The sequence below is a fragment of the Leopardus geoffroyi genome, chromosome B4 (assembly GCF_018350155.1).
Source record: "Leopardus geoffroyi isolate Oge1 chromosome B4, O.geoffroyi_Oge1_pat1.0, whole genome shotgun sequence".
Classification (NCBI taxonomy): domain Eukaryota; kingdom Metazoa; phylum Chordata; class Mammalia; order Carnivora; family Felidae; genus Leopardus; species Leopardus geoffroyi.
The window spans coordinates 100,888,319-100,912,048 of NC_059341.1; the positions used below are offsets into that span (position 1 = coordinate 100,888,319).

General features: G+C 37.2%; 1 protein-coding gene across 5 annotated transcripts in view; it reads left to right on the forward strand.

Moving 5' to 3' along the window:
- The window catches only part of ZDHHC17 (zinc finger DHHC-type palmitoyltransferase 17), a 103,920-nt gene that overhangs the window by 462 nt on the left and 79,728 nt on the right, over positions 1-23,730 (forward strand). For 3 of the 5 annotated variants that reach the window (XM_045467100.1, XM_045467098.1, XM_045467096.1), the window contains exon 2: positions 21,331-21,426. The exons of 1 other annotated variant lie outside the window; for it this stretch is intronic. In XM_045467100.1, the coding sequence (XP_045323056.1) occupies positions 21,331-21,426 (96 nt within the window). Of the gene's footprint in view, positions 1-10; positions 482-21,330; positions 21,427-23,730 lie in introns of those variants that run through there. One more of the 5 variants, XM_045467097.1, reaches the window with a different exon arrangement.

The following is a 23,730-nucleotide window of genomic DNA, read 5'->3' on the forward strand; positions in this document are numbered from 1 at the left end:
TGGTTCTGCTCTGTCGCCACGCTGCTCGCGGGTGCACAGGTGACGGGGGCCTAGTGCTGGCTTGGAATCGCAGCTTACGCCCCTAGTCCTGCTCCAAGCTTCTCGGGGGCGAGGACAGAGCGCGTCTGGTTTTGATTTCTTCTCATTTGCTTCGCTGTGGTGAATGGTGGTAGCTCTTCCTCCCATTCAGCTCATCACTGTGGGTAGTGCAGGGTAAGAACACAGTTTCTGTATAAAGTGATGTCCTTCCAGGTTATGCCATAGGCAGCACCTCGGGCACCTTGTGTCGGATGTCCTTATATGAGCGTTTGTCCTTATGCGATTAACGAGAGAGGTCAAAACTTTTGGGAATAGAGCCACGCTTACACTACCTTGTCAAAGTATGGGTTGTTTTGTTTTGTTTTTTTGGTTTTGTTTGTTTTTTGGAGCCAGGGGAAGACAGTGCAACACGTTTCCCATCATAACAGGAGTATCTTCCCATGTAAGTAAACAGTGTCCCGCTCCAGGATCTGTCATATTCTGTACTTGTTTACTTCTTAGTTTATAGCTGAGCTAGTGCTAGTTCAGTCCTGGAAGCAATTCGTGATGCATTCCAGTTGTCAGTGATTCACAGTTAGGTGTGGGTCAGGTAGCGGCAAAGCTTACTGAAGAACTGTAGTTTTTATGAGGTTAAGGGATGAAGACAACCTTTGTGTTGTAGTGAGGGGAACCAACATGGAAGTGTCTATCTGGTTACTTTACAGTAGAATGATTCTACTTGTTTCTGAACTTTGGGCTATATTGCATGCTTTTATATTTAGTAAAATGTAAATAAAGATACACACTTAAACATGTTCTGTATTAATACTCAATCACCCTCTTACTCATCACTTTGCTTTACCACAAACGGATGGAACCGTTCCTTAGGAATATGCCTGAGCCACTGTCCATAGAAAAGGCTTCTCTGGATTTCTGAGAAACAGAGCTGTCCAGTAAAACTAAATATTTTTGTGACCAAGGTAGTAAGGTTTTTAGAACTGTCATTGGAGCTTAGGCCTGAAAAATATACCAAGAAACAAAGTAGTTTTCAGATGATGCATTGAAAATAGTGCTAAGGAATATTTACTATTCGTCTATTCCTGTGAAAGTTTCAAATACTTAAATATTGATTTTATGTATTTTAACATACTGTTCTCTTGGTAAACCTTTGCTTTGTAAAATAGTACATTGTTTGGTACTTTGCTAACAATCCAGAGAGAGATTGCTTGGTATAATGAAATGGCCTGTAGGCTTGAAATTTACAGACCAGTCTTCCGGGTGCCATGTAATAGAATGTTATTAGAAAATCGATTGAAAGTGGAAGTTGATATCGATATCTACCATTCCTTTTCACCTAGCAAACACAAAGTCTGATTAGATGTTATGAGTCTTAAGCTTAGAATTACAAGAGCTAAGGTCTTTCTGCATTTTTCCTGTGGTTAGTGTTGTGTGCATACCTGGTAAAGTTCTCCTTCCTTGCAGTATGTGCTCGGGCAAGCTACTTCTGAGTTCTAGCTTCATCGTTTATAATACTGGTTTGGAATAATAACTGATAGGCTATTGTGAGGATTGAGACGATGTATTCTTTTTTTGTTAAAATAAGCAGTGTTTTCACCTTCTTTTGGAAAGAAACCCATTCTCTGCCTTGGTAAGCAAATAAAAATGCTTTTAATTTCTTTTAGAAGAGAACATAGACCTTTGGTCAGACAGACTTAGGTTCCAATCTGTATTCGTAGTAATTAGCCGAGGGACCTGAGACAAGCACTTAATCTCTTTAGGTCCCAATTTGTTCATCAGAAATGGAGATGTGGGCTAGTTCACTTCGCTGTAAGGGATTAGGTGAAGCTGTATGTGTTGAGGATTAAGAATTGGCACATTGTAGGTGCTCAGTTAATGTTACTTCTTTTTCCTCTACCAGAAGAAGGAGGGAGATGTTACCCATTTTGGTTTTGTTAAATGGTTTAGAGACTTGTGTGGACTTTAATTTATGGAATAGAATCTTGTAGGAACAAGTTTTATTTTACTTTTTATCTTAATTTAACACTGCATCACAAAAATAGTTTCTCATTTAATATTTGTTGAACAGACGAATTATTATTTGTAGGATAAAGAAATAAGCCATTTCATAAACCTTCTGTTAGTATGCAAACTGTGCACTCTTAAAACCATTCTCAAGGGATTACGTAATTAGATAAACAGTGAAACCTTTTTAGAGATATTTCCTGTGAGAGAACCTTTTTAATTAAGTGATCCATTCATTTAGTCAGTCTTTTAAACATTTGTTTATTTTGTTTGGGTCAGGTACTGTGCTGGACTCTTAAGACTTTGGGATTTTTGTGTTAAATTCAGTGAGAGACAGGATAGGGTTAAGAGCCACTGGTGATAAGCAGAATTTGGGTTTTGCCACTTGCTATTATCGTGGTTCATTTACATTTGTAAAATTGGGTCAGTATCTCTTAGAGTATTTATTGTGAGTATTAAGTAGTATAATAATGTTTTTAAGTGTTTATATAATGTTTATAAAGCAGTCATCCCAGACTGAGGCTGCCAAACGAATCTAACCTTCTGAAAGTCCTGGCATGTAGCGAATACTAATGCTATTACTTTGTTTTCTGATGAAATAGGTGATTATTCATTTTATCATGATGGAAGAAATTAGAGGTTATTTGGGAAAAGATGAACTGATTATCATGGGATTAGGGTGCTAATCCTAACTCTTGACTTTAGGCTGTTGTACCTTTAACTACTCTTAGTTTTTTTGCTTTGAAGATAAAAGAGTTAGACTAGATGATCTCTTAAGATTTCTTTAAACTCTAATGTTGTGATTGTATATCGTGAGTTTTCAGAATCAGTAGGTTTGAGCATCTATCTACTACGTGCATAGCACTGTGCTAGGTTATATGGGTGAAAATAAAATAAATAGGATAGCTCCTGCTCTCCAGAGTTAGTGATCTAATTGGGAATATATGCATTGTTAAGTGTGAAACACTTAACAGAAGGCAAATAAGTGCTGAATTGAGTAGTGTAGCCTGCAAGCAGTGTCAGATTTCTGTCATCTAGAATGGTTAGAAGAAAGACTTTAGCAGGGACATAGAGACCATATGTTGGTCTACAATCCATCTGACTTGCTATCATCACTCTTCCGTTTCACCCGCTAGTATATCCTCAGTAAGCCTTCCTAACTCTTTCATAGAATGAGGCCACAATACCCCCCTTTGCCAGAGTATTATTATAGGGACTCTCTGTTTCAGCAAGATCTGACTCAGAGCTTTGAACTGGATTGCCTAGATTATCTAGGGCTTTCATCTCTTGTTTTCTTTTTTTCTCAATTTAAGAACTTCTGTCACTGCCTTTTCTTTAGGTTCTCTTTTTTAAATGGTATATATATGGTTTTTTTTGCTTTACATTAATTTTGTCCATATTCATGTCTCATTTTTTTGTTTAAAATTTTAAGGCAAAATATTACTACATCTCCTGCCTTCAGATAAAAAAAAAAAAAAATCTCTTTTTTGAAGTTTTCTTTAGTGAAAGTGATTTTGCCTTTTTCCGTTACTATTTTTTTGCCCTATCATGTAGTTAGAGATACATGTGTACACATAAGTAAATTAATTCATTTGCTTTCAGAAAGTAGATAGAAAACTTCTTTGAAAATTGCTTTTCTTCTTCTGTTGGGTTACCGGCACACTCTTTCCCTTTAAAGTATGTCTCTGGCCATCTTTAGAATCTGATGCCTTTTTTTATTCGGGAGGAATGCTATAGGTCATGTAGTTGTAATTTAGATTTAAAAACACTACCTCAAGCGTAGTAATCAGTGAATCAATGTATATAAAATACAAATGCAACTGATCGGTGACCTCATAGATTGTGGCAAAGCCAAAGTTGCAAACTACTGACCTATAAACCAAATTAAATTTAGCTGTGAGAAATGCCATTTTACAGTTTTGACTTCTTTGTTTTATTTTGCTCATTATTTTTATTTAGTTTGAGAGAATCATTCTAAAAATATTTAAGAACGGACTGTGGAGTGGATAGATATAAGATAGAGGTTAAAAGTGTGAGTACTAGTGTATGGCTGCTTGAGTTTAAATTCTAGTGTTGCCACTTACTAGCTATGTGACCCTGGGCAAGTTATTGAATTGTGTCCTAATTTTCCAGATTTAAATGAGAGTATAATAGCACCTACCTCATGAAGTTGTTGTGAAAGTTAAATGAGATAATATATGTAAAGTTCTGAGTCTGGTGCTTAATAACACGATACATGTTAGCTGTTAATGTTGTGGTAAGAAATTAGTAATTCTCAAGCAACAGTAGTATACATTATTATTAGGTATGGAGGCAACTAAGTAGGTAAGAAAATTAAAATTGGGGATTGAGGAGAGGATAGGCAGAGGACTCTATTTTAAGCCTTTTTTATATTATTTATTTATTTTTAAATGTGTGCTTTGATATGAGGAGTGTTTGTTGAGCATCTAAGTATGATCTTGATGCTTTGATAGTCCACAGAGTAATGGGGAATATAAAATAAGGCATTGCAGAATAACAAAAGATTAACTGTAGGCCTCCAGATTCCTCACACTAGATGAAAGTGAGCATGTTAAAATTTTGTTAAAAGTTAAAAACCCATGGCAAACCTCTTTTCCTCTAGAAAGTATCCTAAGGTTATGTTAGGGTAATTAGGATTAGTTAGTTAAGGCATCTTGATATAGTGTACTTTTTCAATGGAACCTCCTACAATCACAATCCAAAAAACATTATTTCAATACAAGGTTACATGAAATTCTCTTTCACAGCATCATCTAACTCTAATATTATTTTGTAATTAGATTCTGTCACCGATAGGTAATTTAAGAATAAAATATCAAATACTTAAATTTTTTTTTTTTAATGTTTATTTTTGAGGGGGAGAGGCAGAGAGAGAGAGGGAGACACAGAATCCAAAGCAAGCTCCAGGCTCCGAGCTGTCAGCACAGAGCCCGACGCGGGGCTCAAACTCGGGAACAGCAACATCATGACCTGAGCTGAAGTCAGATGCTTAACTGACTGAGCCACCTAGGTGCCCCAAATATCAAATACTTTAAACTTTGGAATTAGAAGATTGATTCAAGGCAATATTGTATTTATAGAAAATGAAAGTAAAATTCTCACCCAATGTAATAATTTTCTAATTGTAGGATAATATTTTCTATTAAAATATCCTTAGAATAGAGCTACAGGCAACTAATTTGAAAGTACAGTGAAATTTAGCTTTCTGTGAAGGAAATATTGCAAAGAACTTAATTTCTTGAATTATAGAGGGATAAACAGAATATTTTTGTCTTCTGTTTTAATCGGTGAAAATTTGCCATATTATTCCATTTTCTAGGGTTGATACATACTAAATATGATAGAATCTCAGATAAATTGCAATATTATAGTGTCTTAAGCTTGTCTTTGTGATTATCAATGATTATTGAGGAGATGGAGATGAGGGGGTTAAATGTATCTGAAGGTTTTTTTTTTTTTTTATATGTTAGATAGCTTGTATCTTTTTTTAATGCTTATTTTATTTTGAGAGAGTGAGAGAGAGCCTGTGTGCACACACGAGTGGGAGAGAGGGAGAGAGAGAATCCCAAGTAGGCTCAGTGCTGTAAGTGCAGAGCGTGACATGGGGCTTCAATTCACGAGCCCGTGAGATTATGACCTGAACTGAAAGAGTCGGACACTTAACTGACTGAGCCACTTGGGTGACCCTAAATAGCTTGTGTTTTTCAATTGGTTATTTAATACTAGGAAAAATATTAGGAATAAGTTATTTAATACTAAGGAAAAAATAGGAAAAAGTGAAAAAAATAGTAACCACTGATTGAGAATTTACTGTACTGTACCCTTGTGAATTAAAAAACAAAATTTTTTTTTTTAAACATTTATTTAGTTTTGAGAGAGACAGAGACAGAATGTGAGTGGGTTAGGGGCAGAGAGAGAGACACACACAGAATCCGAAGCAGGCTCCAGGCTCTAGGCTCTGAGCTGTCAGCACAGAGCCCGACGTGGGGCTCAAACTCAAGAGCTGTGAGGTCATGACCTGAGCCAAAGTTGGACGCTCAACCGACTGAGCCACCCAGGCACCCTTACCATTGTGAATTTTTAAAAATGACTTTTTGGATTACCAACATTTGTTAATTTATGAAGGATTTAATGAGGGATGTTCTTATGATTGATAAACAAATAAGTAAGTCCTTCACTGAAAAGAGAAGTTATTTGTTGTGTAAGAATCCTTGAGTTGCAAATGTCTCCAATCCTTTAAAAATTCTTTTTAAAAATGTTTATTCATTTTTTGAGAGAGAGAGAGAGTGAGAGAGAGCAAGTGTGAGTGGGGGAGGGGTAGAGATAGAGAGGGAGACACAGAATCTGAAGTAGGCTCTAGGCTCGGAGCTGTCAGTACAGAGCCCGACGTGGGGCTCGAACTCATAAACCATGAGATCGTGACCTGGCTGATGTTAGAAGCTTAACCGACTGAGCCATCCAGGAGCCCCATGTCTCCAATCCTTTTAAAACTAACTTGGGCAAAAAGGAAGTTACTGATTCCTATAATTCTAACTTAGGATAGCAAGAGACTCAAGGATCCCTGGAATCTGAGCCAAGAATGTCAACAAGACTGTTTTTCCTCTATCCTCATCTCTGCCTTTCAGCTCTATTTTCTCCTAATGTAGGACAGCTTCTTCTCTGTAGTGGCGATATGGATGTGGACTTTTTTTTTGCCATATGTCTCAAATATCAGCTAACCATTAGAGGGGGACTGCATGTTTTCCCTTTTCCACATTGGAATTGGGTTTTCCTGATTTAGATTTTTTTCCATTCTTACAGCCATGAGATAGGGCCTGTTATTTGCTAAGATCTCTTGGTTGGATTTGGGGGAAGAACAGTTTCCTTGAGGAATGGTAGCATGTGAAATTATTTCTGTCCTCTATACTCTTAATTTAAAGAACTTTTTGTTTGCTTTGTTTCCAGCCATCCAGTTTTGTTGTTGTTGTTGTTGTTGTTGTTGTTGTTGTTGTTGTTATGCTTTAAGAGATGTTGTAATAACATTGAACTCATTCTTAATGCCAAATGTTCTAGTTGGGTTACTGAATAACAAATAACCTAGACCAGGGGTTGGGAAACTTTCTGTAAAGTTTCCAGATAGTAAATGTTTTCAAGTTTGTGGGCCATATGAGTCTCTTTGGCAACTACTCAGTTCTGTGGTGGTCATATGAGAGCAGCCAAAGACAATATGGAAATGATTGGATGTGCTGTGTTCCAATAAAACTTTATATATAAAATCAGGTGATGGGCCAGATTTGACCTGTGGGCTAAATTTGCCAGGGCTATATTTGTCCCTTATCTGGGCAATACATAGGTACTCCAAGAAACTTATATTAAAATATAGATTTCAGTGCATTGAATCCCATTAATCACTGGTATTCAGTAACTTTATCACAACTGGATTTGTGTGGGAGATGGGTTAGGTGAAGTAAGAATATGAGTGTGTGTGTGTGTGTGTGTGTGTGTGTATGTGTATGTGTGTGTATTAGAATCTTACTGAGAATTTTGTTAGAATACACTTATTTCCATGCACACCTCTCACAGTTTCCAATTTAGTATGTGGGTTTGTGGTATGCATATTTTGAAAAAGTTCCAGAGATGATTCTTATCTTATAAACTCTCATATTTTGTTCCCCGTTCAGTGATACATACTTGATATGTGGGAAAACTTTTACTCCAGGAGGAGGAAGGAAGGTAACTTGACATTTAATATATGAGGCATTGTACTTATTGCTATTCATGTTATCTCTTTGGTTTGATAGATCACAATAATGGTAATTGCTAACATTTATCAAATTATAACCATGAACTAGTCACTATCCTGAAACAGTTCTGCATATATATTCATTCATTTAATTCATACATTTTTTCATACCTATTTTGTAAATGAGGAAATAGAGGCAGAGAGAGGGTAAGTAACTTGCTGGTAAGTGGCAGTACTGAATTTGAATCCAGGCTTACTGTTTGAATTTAGTTGCTCCTTTTTAAAAGTGCAGCACAGTGTGATAGTGATAATACAGTCATAGAGTTGATTGAATATTATTATTTGCCAAGGCACTGGTTAGCAATGCCCAGGGATTACAGATGCCCTCATTTACTTTTCAAAAATTCTTAAAAGCTTTCTTTAATAGACTTTATTTTTTAGACTAGTTTTGAGTTCACGGCAAAATTGAGCAGGAAGTACAGAGATTTCCCATATACTGGCTGCCCACACACCTGTACCACCCTCCCCATCAATATCCTGCCTCAGAGTTACATTTGTTACATTTTATGAGCCTACATTGATACATCATCATCACTGAAAGGCCATAGTTTACCATACGGTTCACTTTTGGCGTAAATTCTGTGGGTTTTGACAAATGTATAATGCATCCACTATTACAGTAGTATATGGAATAGTTGCACTGCCCTAAAAATCCTCTGTGCTCCACCTGTGCATCCCTCCCTTCCTGCTAACTGGCAATCACTGATATTTTTACTGTTTTCATAGTTTTGCTGTTACTGTAAATCCACGTAGTTGGAATCATGCAGTATGTAGCCTTTTCAGGCTGGCTTCTTTACTTAGTAATAGCATTTTAGTTTCCTCCATGTTTTTTCATGACTTGTCAACTCATTTCTTTTTTAATGCTGGATACTGTTTCATTTTCTGGATATGCCATAGTTTGTTTATTCACCTACTGAAGGACATTTTGGTTATTTCTGTGTACTGCTCATTTACTTTTTACAGTTCTGAAAAGTAGGTATTATTGAACTGTTTTTAGATTAGGAAGCAGAGTCAGAGAGGTGAGGTAATTTATTCAAGTTCACATCATTAGCAGTTGGCAGAGTTTATATTAGAATCTAAACTCTGACTCCAAATTCATAATCCTCGTATATACTCTGCCATATAATTTAATAGGCTAAAACACAAATTAGTTTTGATTATATAATAGAAAAACTATCAGAGTTACTATCAGCTTTTGTTATTAAAGAAGTTAGGGGAGGACTCCGTTTTGGCAGTTGCTGTAAGGTTACTTTTTTGAATAATTGACTTGAAATCCTAAAACTAGATTTTTGTAAAAACACTGCTTCAAAATTTTTAATTCAATTGATTTTTTTTCTTTCTTCTGCTTAGTCTAAACTCATAAGGGAAAATATGTTTTCATTAATAAAATCCCTTGAAAGGAAATGAAATAACCCTAGGTATGGATCAGGGAAGGCTTTGGAGGGGTTGGAGATAAGTATTCTTAGCATTAAATCTGTGGTAGTAGCTGATGAGAGGACAAGTGCTGGCTTGAGCCTAGGCACCTCCGGTGTAAAACTTTTTGAAGAGTCACACTATCATTTGTGTTATCACCCTTCACTGTAATTATAAATATTCACTACTCTCCATTTGCAATTCTGTGACTATGGTCATGAATAAACTGTAGACATTCTTTCTAAGGGAATTTTCCTTTCTGATTGAACACTCATTACGAATATCCAAGATCTTTCAACTCTTTGTGTAAGAAGTTAATTAAGTTGATTTCATAAGTTTCCATTTTCTAAACTTGTTTTTTCCTTATTTGTCTTCTTTTTTTCTGTGGATAGTTGAATGTAACCAAATCCAAAAAAAGTCACACTTGGGGGAGAAAAAAAAATTGACAAACTAGAATCTAGCACTATAAGATAGCAGACCAAATAAAAATTTAAACTTTCTGAACTATCATCCTAACATCTGATTTATTCTATATTGTTGAATAATATATGTGAATTTTCAAGGTATCAGAAATTTAAATTCCAGTATGGGTTTTTGGCTTTTAAGAAACATGGCACATGATTATTGTTAAAAATTTAAGGAGTACAGAAGGTGTATAGTAGAAGGTAAAGTATATAACTGATGCATTTTTTCTTAATACACTTAGGACATAGTTCTATCTTAGCATATAATTATTTTTACCATTCTTTGTAATATCTAGACCTGCCTTTTTTTTTTAAAGTTCTTATATTTAATGCAGTTTTATAATATTATTTGACTATAAACAGATAAGTTAAAGTGTATATTATAAACACAGACACAGCCTGCTGAGTTCTGTGGTTCAGGTTGTGCAGGTTATTATGTTAATCCTCAAATCAGTTTTCTAGGTGTGCAGGATGGTTTAGTGTTGATCTGGCTGTATTTCATGGATGTGATACACAAAAAAAACTTCCATGCTGTTCTGTCATCTTGGTTTCTCCTAGACCTGCCGTGTTAACATGGTAGCTACCACCAATGACATGTGGCAATTTAAATTTAAACTAATTAGAATGAATATAATAAAAAGTTCAGCTTTTCAGTCACATTAGTCAGGTTCCAAGTGTTTATTAGCTATATGTGGCTAGCAGCTACTGTCTGAGACAGCACAGAAATGTAGAATACGTCCATAATTGCAGAAAGCTCTATTGCACAACACTGGTCTGGATGGGTTTTTTGTTTGTTTGCTTTTTGTTTTTTTGAGAGAGACGGGTGCACAAGTGGGGTAGGGGCAAAAAGCGAGGGAGAGAGAATCATTTTCAATTAAATTTTTTTTTTTTTATATTTATTTTTGAGAGAGAGAGAGAGAGAGAGAAAGAGACAAGCATGAGTGGAAGAGGGCAGACGGAGAGGGAGACATAGCATCCGAAGCAGGCTCCAGGCTCTGAGTTGTCAGGATAGAGCTGGACAGGGGCTCAAACCCACAAACTGCGAGATTGTGACCTGAGCCAGAGTCGGAGGCTAAACTGACTGAGCCACCCAGGTGCCCTGAAAATCTTCTTTCTTTAAAATTTTTTAAAAGTTTATTTATTTTGAGAGAGAGAGAGTGAGCAAGGGAGGGGCAGAGAGACAGGGAGAGAAAGAGAATCCTGAGCAGGCTCTATACTGTCAGTGCAGAGCCTGATGCGGAGTTTGAACCCATGAACCGTGACCTGAGCTGAAATCAAGAGTCAAACAGTTAACTGACTGAGCCACCTGGGTGCCCCTGGATGATTTTTTAATCATGTGTATGTTTTTTAAAAATATATATTTTTTTACTGCAGAGCCATTTTTGTTGAGGTATATTTTACTTATGATAAATTGCATAAATTAAAAATTTTTAAGTTGATAATTTTTCTTTAACTCAAACTTTTTATTTTGAGATCATTTAGATTCACATGCAGTTGTAAGAAAAAGTGCACAGAGATCTTGTGTACCCATTACCCAGGTTCTCCCAATGGTAACACCTTGTAGAATTATAGAGTAATATCACAACTGGGAGATTGATATTGAATCACTGAAGATATAGAACATTTCCATCCCCAGAAAGATCCTTTGTATTGCCTTTGTATATCATGCTAATCTAGTATCCATTTCTGTAGTTTTTGTAATTTTAAGAATGTTATTTAAATGGAATCATAATTGTTTGTAACCTTGTGGGCGTGGCTTTTTTCAATCAGCATAATACTCTGGAGATTGATCTGGTTGTAGCTGACATCATCAGTTTGTTCCTTGTTATTACTGGGTAGTATATGGATATACTACAGTTTGTTTAATCATTTACCTATTGAAAGATATCTGGGTTGTTTACAGCTTTTGGTTATTATAAATGAAGCTACTTTAACCATTTGTGTGCAGGTCCTGTGTAAACATAAGTTTTCATTTCTCTGGGATAAATGCCCAGAAGTGCAATTACTGGGTTATATGGTAGTTTTATGTCAGTGTTTTTAGGAAACTGTCAAGCTGGTTTCCATAGTGACTGTACACAACCAGCAGTGTGTGAGTGATCTGATCTCTGTATCCTCACCAGCATTTGGTGTTGACACTTAATGATTGTAGTCCATTTTAATACGTATATGATTATAAGTCATTGTGGTGTTAATTTGCATTTCCCTAATGGCAAGTGATGCCAACTATGTTTACATGTGCTTATTTGCCATCTTTATATCCTCTTGGGTGAAATCTTTATATCCTCTTTGTTTGCTAGGGCATACAAACACCACACACAAGGTAGCTTAAATAATGGAAATTTATTTTCTCATAGTTCTTGAGACTGGAAGTCCAACATCAAGGTATGAGTAGGTTTGGTTTTTTTCTGAGGTCCCACTCTTTAGCTTATAGATGGCTGCTCTCTTGCTGTGTCCTCACATGGTTTTTCCTCTGTGCTCACAGTGCCCCTGGTGTCTGTGTCCAGATATCCTCTTCCTTTAAGGACACCAGTTAGATTGGATTAGGGTCCACCCTCATGACCTCATTTAAACTTAATTCCTTCTTTAAAGGGCCTGCTCCAAATACAGTAACATTCTGCGGTACTGGCAGCTAGGCTTCAACAAATTGATTTTGGGGTGACACAGTTCAGCCCATAACAATGTCTTGTGCCAGTTTTTTTTCAATTGATTCTTTATTTTACTGGTGAGTTTTGAGAGTTTTTAGTATGTATATTAGACACTAGTTCTTTGTCTTAGTTTGCAGATATTTTCTCCCAGTCAATAGCTTGTCTTTTCAACCGCAACAGGGTCTTTATTAGAGGATAAGTTCAAATTTTGATGAGATCCAGTTTATACATTTTTACTTTTACGGGCTGTATTTTTTTCTGTCAAGTCTAAGATTCTCCTTGCCTAGCCATAGATCTCAAAGACTTTGTTTTTCTTGTTTACAGTTTATAGTTTCTTTGAAATATTGAAGTTCAGGATCAGTTTTGAGGGTTTTTTTGCATAAAGTGTGACAATTAGGTTGAGGATTTTTGTTTTTTTGGGTTTTTTTTTTTTTTTGCCTGTAAAGGTCCAGCTGCTTCAATACCCGTTGTTGAAAAGCTTACCTTTCTTCCACTGAATTACTTTTACATTGTTGTCAGAAATCAGTTGAACATATTTGTATGTGTTTATTTCTGGGTTCTGTGTTCAGCTTTATTGATCTATATATCCCTCAGCCAACACTATACCATCTTGATTACTGTAGCTATATAATAGGTCTTGAAATTGAGTCACTGCTTTCTTACTTTGTTAATCTTTTTTCAGAATTATTTTAGCTATTTTGCCTTCCTATATAAATTTTAGAATAACCTTGTCTACATCTACAAAAATTTTTGCTAGGATTTTGATAGGAATTGCGTTAAACCCATGTATCAATGTGGGGAGAATTGGCATCTTTACCATGTTAAGTCTTCCAATCCATGAATATGGTATGTCTGTTTATTTAGATCTTTGATTTCTTTCATCAGTGTTTTGTGGTTTTCAGCATAAAAGTACTGTATATGTTTAGTTACATTGATTTCTATCCTCTCAGGCTGACTTATGGCATCTCTCCAGCAGCTCTCATACTCCTACTTCATCAGTTTTTAGCTTTATCAGATTATATGTACTAGTGATAATTTCTCCCATCCTAAAAAAATCCCCAAACCAAACCATATTTTCTTTTTATTCCACTTACCTTCTGTCTTCTGCCCTATTTCTTTGCTCTTATTTATAGCAAAACTCCTCAGAAAAGTTGCTTATATTTGCTGTTCCCAGTTCCTTTCCTTCCCATCTTATCTTTAATCAGTCCAGCCTGGCATATGCCCTACCTTGTCAAAGTAAAGCAGCATCTATGTTGCTAAATCCACTGGTCAGCATGAGGCCCTTATCCTTCTTGACTTTTCATTTCCATTGATACAGTTGATTTCTCCTGGATAAACTTTCTTCACTTTGATTCAGGGAAATGCAGATCAAAACAAGGTATAAGTTTGGTACCCATCGGATTTCCTAAAAATTAAGTTTGGTAAATCCAAGTATAGTGAAAGGAAAACTGCATTGCTAGTGAGAGTGTAAACTGGTACTACCACCTTAGAAAGCAATTTAATGAAGTTGAAGATACTCAAAGTCCTTTTATCCAGAAGTTCTACTACTAGGTGTTTACCACAGAGAAACTTTTACTGGTAAGCTCTGTGTAAGATTGTTCATGGTTTATAACGGCAAAAAGTTTCAGGGAAATGTATGGTATTTATTCATCTAATCAAGTACCATGTAGCAGTTGCATTGAATAAACTAGAACAACATCTATCAGCACAGAAAAATCTAAGAAACGTGATGTTAAGTGAAAAGTACTAGGTATGAAAGGACAAATGCTTTATGATGTATTTGTATATAATAAGATATTAAGTGAAACTCTTCTTGTCATCTAAGCATGTTTCCTGGAGCTCAAAGCTGAGGACAGTAGCTGACAAAAGATCCCTGTAGTGTAAACAGAGATGCTGAACTTGATGGGAAGTGGCCATGATTTGTCCTGGAACTCTGTTACCTCCAGCTTATACAAAATAGAGACTTTACTGGGAAGAAGGGCTCTTTGAAGAGTTATCAAGGCAAAATGGAGTGATGTAGTGTTTTTATTGTCCTTTGTGGGTTGCAAACAATTTCTTTGAAAGACAGGCACTTTTCAGGAGGGAAAATGTGCCTATAGCTGGATGTCTGCTGGGTTGCAAAAAATAGTTAGGCTTCTCTTGGGATGCTGTCTTGTTAAAGAATTCATGGAAAAGTGTGATTTGGGTCCCCTGGAGTTTTTGAAGGCCCAGAGATGGGGGGCTGCTGCTGCTTTCCTGGTGAAGTATAAAGGTAAGGGATACATAAAATAGCCTTGCAGTGGAAGAGCCAGAGAGAGGGCTTCCTCTGTGTGTGCAGTGATGTTAAGAGTATTTCCTTTGGACCAGGCAAACACTTTAGAGGCTAGATAGGCTAGAGCCATAATGAAATAAATTTACCAAAAGAAAGTTTTCTGCTTGGCATAAGCAACCCCAGGGTTATACCACTAGCATAAGAGCTGAGGAGGAGTTTTAGAAATGAGCTAGAGAATGCCTATTTTATACCAGAAAATGTTACAGAGGGAGGTTTTGTCAGAGAAAACCAGAGCTGGACAATAGTTAGAATGGGAAAAATGAATTTCATTCAGGAACTATTACAATAGGGAGGAAAGAAGCCCCTCAGTATAGAACTGGGCTCAGTTCTGAATACAGCAGGGACAATTGGGGATTTATAACAGAATGAGGGGCTCAGTGGATGGGAATACTAAAAGGAGACATCAAGGGTAGGGGGATTCTTGCTAAACTAACTTAACAGAATTCTTTCTGAAAGCTAAACTGTGCAGTCCTAGTAAAGTTATGGGGAATAAGGGCGAGGCCTAGTTGAGAAGAGGGCTCAGAGGACTCTGACCAAAGTTTGGTTAAGAGTTACTGTTTGTCCTCATGGGGTGAATTTCAGAAATCTCAAAATGCTCCACAGGAGAGAGCCACATTATCACCAATGATTGAGGGTATTTGATAGCCAAGAGAAAACTACAGATAGCACCAGTTTATGTAATATGAACTTGCCTCTGTCCTATGGTAAGCAGAATGATGGCCCCCCAAAGATACCAAGTCTTAATCCCTGGAACCCCTGTTACTTTATGAAGGGAAAAGAGCCTCTAGGGATAATTAAATAAAGGGTCTTGAGATGGGGAAGTTATCTTAGATATCCAGGCATACTCTGATTATAATCACATGTATCCTTATAAAAGGGAGGCAGAAGGAGATTTGAACACACACACATGCAGAAGGCTATATGAAGCAGACTGGAGAGATTCGGAGATGCTGGCCTGAAATTGGAGTGATATCGCTACAACCCAGGGAGTGCCAGAAGCCACCAGAGCTGGAAGAGGCAAAGAATGGCTTCTACCTTAGTACCTCTTCAGGGAGCATGGCTCTGTTGACATCTGTGATACTGATGTTTGATTTTGGACTTCTGATCTCCAGAACTATAAGATCATATATTTGTGTTGGTTTAAGCCACTAAGTTTGTGGTAACCTATTACACCTGCAATGGGAAGCTAACACACCATCACACAGTACTGTAATTATTGTTTGCAGAACACAGAAAACTGGATCACTAACTCTGCCTGAGGGCAACAAGGAATGTTGTAATGACATTTGAATTGTGAATTGAAGGATTTGTAAAAGTTTGCCAGACCTGAGATGGGGTGTGCCTTCTATGTGGAATAGCTAACATGAGCAAAAGGACACTGAGGTTTTCAATATACAAAACCTTGGAATGGCTGTTAAACATACAGGATGTTGGGGCGCCTGGGTGGCTCAGTTGGTTGAGTGTCAGACTTCTGCTCAGGTCATGATCTCACAGGCTCTCTGCTGTCAGCTCAGAGCCCGCTTGGGATCCTGTGTCTCCCTGTCTCTGCCCCTCCCCTGCTCTGCTCTCTCTCTCAAAAATAAATAAACATTTAAACAAACAAAAACATGTAGGATGCTTGGAAGGAAATGGTGGATACCAAAGCTGGAAGAAGTTGGAGCCAATTCATGCAATTTTGCATGATTACTGAAATGTTACCGTTTTACCCTATATACATGATTATAGATTTTAAGCAGGGGAGTGATTGGAACAGCAAGGTAGACAGACTATTTGAGAAGGTATTATAGAGGCAATAACAGAAAAGAACTGATGAATTTGTTTGGAGAAAAATAGTAAGACTTGGTAGCTAATTAATTACACCTGAAGTGCACCTAGGTGGCTCAGTTGGTTAAGCGTCTGACTTTGGCTCAGGTCATGATCTTACAGTTTGTGGGTTTGAACCCTGCATCAGGCTCTGTGCTGAGAGCTCAGAGCCTGGAGCCTGCTTCAGATTCTGTGTCTCCCTTTCTCTCTGCCCCTCTCCTGCTCACATTCTGTCTGTCTCTCTCTCTCAAAAATAAATAAACATTAAAAAAAATAGTAATTACACCTGAAATTTTGGGAGACTAAATCAAGATTGAATGAGATTTAATATGAACATTTTGGTAGTTGGAAATGCCTTTTAGTAAATCATACAGGAAGGAGGAAAAATGTATTGTGGAGGTGGTGAGGAGGAAAAAAAAATGATTAGATCATCTTTTAAAACTGTACATCTGATTGGCACGAAAACAGACACTCAGATCAACGTAACAGAATAGAGAACCCAGAAATGAACCCACAAACATATGGCCAACTAATCTTTGACAAAGCAGGAAAGAATATCCAATGGAATGAAGACAGTCTCTTCAGCAAGTGGTGCTGGGAAAACTGGACAGCGACCTGCAGAAGAATGAACCTGGACCACTTTCTTACACCATACACAAAAATAAACTCAAAATGGATGAAAGACCTAAGTGTAAGACAGGAAGCCATCAAAATCCTCGAGGAGAAAGCAGGGAAAAACCTCTTTGATCTTGGCCACAGCAACTTCTTATTCAACACATCTCCAGAGGCAAGGGAAACAAGCAAAAATGAACTATTGGGACCTTATCAAAATAAAAATCTTCTGCACAATGAAGGAAACAGCAAAACTAAAAGGCAACTGACAGAATGGCAGAAGATATTTGCAAATGACATATCAGATAAAGGGTTAGTATCCAAAATCTATAAAGAACTTATCAAACTCAACACCCAAAAAACAAATAATCCAGTGAAGAAATGGGCAAAAGACATGAATAGACACTGCTCCAAAGAAGACATCCAGATGGCCAACTGACACATGAAAAAATGCTCCACATCACTCATCACCAGGGAAATACAAATCAAAACCACAATGAGATACCACCTTACACCTGTCAGAATGGCTAACATTAACAATACAGGCAACAACAAATGTTGGCGAGGATGTGGAGAAAGAAGAACCCTTTTGCACTGCTGTTGGGAATGCAAACTGGTGCAGCCACTCTGGAAAACAGTATGGAAGTTCCTCAAAAAATTAAAAATAGAACTGCCCTACAACCTAGCAATTGCACTACTAGGTATTTATACAAGGGATACAAGTATGCTGTTTCAAAGGGACACATGCACCCCCATGTTTATAGCAGCATTATCAACAGTAGCCAATGTATGGAAAGAGCCCAAATATCCATCAATGGATGAATGGATAAAGAAGATGTGGTATATATATACAATGGAGTATTACTCGGCAATCAAAAAGAGTGAAATCTTGCCATTTGCAACTGCATGGATGGAACTAGAGGGTATTATGCTAAGCAAAATTAGTGAGTCAGAGAAGGAAAAATATATGACTTCACTCATATGAGGACTTTAAGACACAGAACAGATGAACATAAGGGAAGGAAGCAAAAATAATATAAAAACAGGGAGGGGGACAAACCATAAAAGACTCTTAAATATGGAGAACAAACCGAGTGTTACTGGAGGGGTTGTGAGAGGAGGGATGGGCTAAATGGGTACGGGACATTAAGGAATCTACTCCTGAAATCATTGTTGCACTATATGCTAAATTATTTGGATGTAAATTAAAAAAATAAAATTAAAAAATAAATTGTACGTGTAATCTGTAATTTTGCTCAGAACTTCCTGATTGTTAACTACTGAGCTAGGTACCTGAGTGCCTTTGTTCGCAATTGAAGATGTGATTTGTGAATTTCTTCTTTTAGGCTTTTCATTGTTTCTTTGCCATGATGTTTGCAATTTGGTAATTAAATTTGAAACCTAATGTACATGTGCACTTGACTGACGCATTTAAAAAACAAACAAAACAGCTTACAGTGCTTAAGAGGTACTTCCTCAGAATTTGCCACAGATAGGACATTTTGTGTTTGCCCTATAGTTTTCTGGAGCCAAATTGGAAGTGTGACCAGCACTTGAGCTTGGACTACTGGTGAGAAGTCAGGAAGGAGAGAAGGTGACTTCCATAAGATTTTCAGGCCAACTAGGAGATATATTAAAAGAATGCTGGTCCGAATCCTGTAGTTGGAAGATAAAATTGAGAATCTCTAGTGAAATATGAAATTTGACTTGTTATAGTTTACAGTCCAATGGTCAAGAGAATGTTAGGGGAGGACTAAGAAGGGAATGCCTAAGAAAAAAACTTCTGAGTTTAGTTAGGAAATGTAAGATTAACCTGAATGTTCAAGTGACTAGGAAATGTTTCAGTATATCAGTTTAAGTATTTTGTAGTGGTAAAAAGCATTACTTATAAAAACTACCTGTAATGGTATGAAGAAATGTAAAATGGAAGAATATAAAATATGAGTACTATAATTACAGACTACATAAAAGTATTTGGACAGGGGCGCCTGGGTGGCGCAGTCGGTTAAGCGTCAGACTTCAGCCAGGTCATGATCTCGCGGCCCGTGAGTTCGAGCCCCGCGTCGGGCTCTGGGCTGATGGCTCAGAGCCTGGAGCCTGTTTCCGATTCTGTGTCTCCCTCTCTCTCTGCCCCTTCCCCGTTCATGCTGTGTCTCTCTCTGTCCCAGAAATAAATAAACGTTGAAAAAAAAATTAAAAAAAAAAAAAAGTATTTGGACAAATAAGGATTGTATAGTAGTATTGAAAGAAAATTTAAAAATTAGGTTAAATTAGAAAACATTTTCTCCTAAAAACACATAACTCTAGTCTGACAATGAAAAAAAATCCAGGCAAATCCCAGTCGAGGGTCATTCTGTAAAATACCTGACTACTCAAAACTATCAAGATCATCAAAAACAAGGAAAGTCTGAGAAATTATTAAAGCCAAGAGAAGCCTAGGGAGCCATGACAACTTAAATGTAATGTGATATCTTAGATGGGATCCTGGAAGAGAAAAAGGATATTATGTAAAAACTAAGGAAATCTGACTAAAATATAGACTTCAGTTAATAATAATAATAATAATAATAATAATAATAATAATATATTAATATTGGTTCATTAATTGTAGCAAATATGGCATACTAATGCTAGGTATTCATATTAGAGGAAACTGGGTGTGTAGAATATGAGAACTTTGCATTATTTGTAAATCTGAAACTATTCTGAATAAAAATCCTAAAAATAAAGTTTATTCCTAAGAAGGTAGGAAAGGGAGAAAAACACACATGAAGGCATCTATTCATCAAATGCCTGTGGATAGAAAAAACCAGTATGCCATATACATATGTATATAGTTACAAATATTTGTATACATATGGATTCCAGAGGGAAATAAAGTGAAAACCAGTTGTTTGTTTATTTATTTAGTTTTATTATTGAGAGAGAGAGACAGAGCATGAGGGGGGAAAGGGCAGAGAGAGAGGGAGACACAGAATCCAAAGCAGGCTCCAGGCTCTGAGCTGTCAGCACAGAGCCTGAGCCCAATGAGGGGCTCGAACCCACAATCTGTGAGATCATGACCTTGAGCTGAAGTTGGACGCTTTAACTGACGGAGCCACCTCGCTGCCCCTGAAAACCAGTTTTTAAAGAAGCTAGGTGATGAACATTTTCCCACTCTAAAGTTTGTTGGAAGCAAGCAAGATTAATTTGATAGTTGGATTGAGGTGATGGTGGTAATACTACAGTATGAGAGAACCTGTGGGTCAAATTGGATTCTTTATTAGAAGCAACAATTGTCAAAAAAAAAAAAAAAAAAAAAAGGAAAGAAAAGAAAGAGAAAGAATCAACTATCATGTAGTGTTAGCCAGGGATCCAGGACCACAGTAGAATATGTAATAAATGGTACCTGTTGCTTACTGAAAAAACTTGATTCGAAATCTTTCCATTGTATAATCAAATCATTTTTGTCTAATCTGTTAAGAGTGCAGCAAAAAAAGTTAGGAAGAATTGTCTTGAGTGTAGTGCCATCTGCTGGCACTATAACCTAAATACATTTAAAAATCATTTTATAATCTTGTAATGTCTACTGGTTTTCCTTATTCATTATTCCCTTGGTTATATTTGTTTTGTTCTTGTGCTGTCTTTTTGTTATATATAATTGATACTCCTTTTTACAAAATCCTTATGGTATCCATAGAATTTAATTCATCACTACCTCAGGTTTTAAGAAGTTCTCATGTTTGGCTTGTCAATTTTAGCTGGAACTTAAAAGTAAGTGAAGTGTGCGTGGACCTTTTTTCCTTTTATTTGTTCTTGTCAGAAACCCTTTATAGTGCTCTAATTTTATCTCTCTACATTTAATGGGATTAAATGTGAGCGACTCAAAATTATATAATTAAGTACATTTCACTTCTTGATTCAGAGTCTATCCTATTAGAATGATACCTGACAGCAGACATTTACACAGTGCAAGTCACAGGCATATACTTAATCCCTGCTGGCTTGCTAATTCACTGTGTATGTGGGCTGTGCACCAAAGACAGGCAGGTAACATGTGCCTCGTAGGCAACGTATACGCCCTAGAATGCTGTTAAATTGATTTCTCCCTCTTTTGGGGGGGGGGGTTGGAATTATGGCATCTTTTCATCTCTCTTGCTCCCTTTCTCTCTCTCCAGCAATTGTATTTTGCCCCCTTTGAATTCTCTTCATATCCTTTGCCTATTTTGTCAAATGTGATGTTATTCATGCTTTTCTCAGAGCTTGGTATATGGCCAGAGAGTCCAGAACAGTCAGAAGAGTCCAGGGAGTGCACACACTCCCCAAGAACAGGAAGATGCATCCTTCTCTCACCAGGTGAACAATCATTCTTTCACATTGGTATATGTATGTTTTTATGGGGAGTGTGGCTGACCTGGGAAGCCTTCATTCATGCTGCCCTGAATTCTCTGTGTGGCCCTGTTATTTTCAGACACATTTCAGTATCATCTGCCATTAAGGAAACTATATCCTTGGCTGTATTTGTTAGCATCTTTATATCAAGCATATTAGCCTTTATGTTGGAGACTGCTAATTTTTTTTAAGTTTTTTTTTTTTTTTTTTAAGAAAAAATTATTTTGAGAGAGTGTGCATGTGCACATGAGCAGGGAAGGGGCAGAGAGAGAGGAGGCGAGAGAATCCCAAGCAGGCTCCGCACTTTCAGCATGGAGCCAGGTGTGGGGCTCGATCTCACATACCCTCATGTCCCCCACAAATGTCCCCCCCCCCCCACTGCCGCTTTTAAAAATGAATGTAACCTAAAGGTTTAAGAAGTCTGGCATTTAAAAAAAGTTAACTAGATTGCACACAGACAGTTGGTAACTAGTTAGTTGGTTATATTCCATCTGGACATGTGAATAAACGTGTATTGTGGCATCTATCATCTTGATACACAAGCCAGCATTTGCCTGTACCTGCTGTGTGAGTTTCAGTTCTGTCATGTTGATTTCTCTTTGCAGCAGTGTGCAGCAGCTGAGCTCTCCCAGCTCCTCTCATTCTTTTTTTTTAAATTTTTTTTTTTTTTTCAACGTTTATTTATTTTTGGGACAGAGAGAGACAGAGCATGAACGGGGGAGGGGCAGAGAGAGAGGGAGACACAGAATCGGAAACAGGCTCCAGGCTCTGAGCCATCAGCCCAGAGCCCGACGCGGGGCTCGAACTCACGGACCGCGAGATCGTGACCTGGCTGAAGTTGGATGCTTAACCGACTGCGCCACCCAGGCGCCCCACAGCTCCTCTCATTCTTGTCTACTACGTCAGCATTAGATTGGGGAGGTGCTTTCTCATTCCAGTTCTCTTCAACAACACCAGGGTTGTAAAAACCTTTGGCTGCGAACTAGGTACTTTAAGGATCTTCATATGGCATAATTTCTTTACTCCAATACAGAAAATCACTGTGTTAGCCTTAGAAGGGATCCTGGAGGACTTGTAATCTAGTAGTTTTTAAACTTTTTTTAAAAAGCTGCTAATGTTTTTTCAATTAAAGAAATCTTATATAAAACCTCAGTATCTAAAAGGCAGGGTAGATAACAAAATGCTGTGTTTAAAGAATTGAGAGTAATGAAGCTCTTTAACACCTTGTTGTTGGTCCTTGAGGCACCTCAGAGAAACTCTGACCTGATTTTATTCATCCTTCTCTTTTTTTTTTAAGTTTGTTGTTGTTGTTTGTTTTGTTTTGAGAGAGAGTGAGAGAGAGAGAAAGCGCTCAGGTAGGAGAGCTGGAGAGGGAGAGTGAGTATTCATCCTTCTCTTTTTACAAATAAGGGACCTGAATCCTACAGTAGTGAATTGCCTCACTGGGTGTACCCTAGATAAGAAAATGGCAGACTTTGGATTCAGTAGCCTCTCAGTTAAGGACTTTTTCTATTACACCAAGCTGTTGCTAATGGAATTACTGCATTTCTCAGTGCTCATGATAATTGTATTCTTAATCCCCTTGACCCATTTCACCCATCCTCTCACCCACCTCCCCTCTGTAGCCATCAGTTTGTTCTTAAGAGCCTGTTTTTTGGTTTGTCTCTTTCTTTGTTTCTTAAATACTACATATGAGTGAAATCACGTGATATTTATCTTTCTCTGACTTATTTCACTTAGCATTATACCCTCTCTCCATCCATGTTGCTGCAAATGGGAAGATTTCATTCTTTTTTCATGGCTAATATTCCACTGTACATATATACCACATCTTTATTTATCTATCAGTGGACACTTGGGCACTTTTATTCTTGGTGACTGAATTTTTTGGCACCCTCTTAAACTTTGCACTGCCCTTACCATGTTCTGGCCTGAGGTTGCAGTACATTGTATAGTGCTTTATGTACAGCAGGCCAAACATGCTCTGTGTTTTGTTGTCATACAAAATAAACATAATTGTATCTTGGTGCTGTGTTATATTGAGGAAGCTGACTATGCATAACAAGTTTTGTTAAATACAAAATTACAACATACTAGCTTTGAATGGGATGTAATATTCTGTAAAACTGTTTAAAATTAGGAGTGTTGACCTTTTTAGAACTATTTAAGTAGATTTACATTTTATCAGAGCTGCCCCATTGTTTCTTACTCATCTCAACATAGATGCTTAACAAGCCCTCAGCATGAAGGAGTTTAAGAAAAGATAGT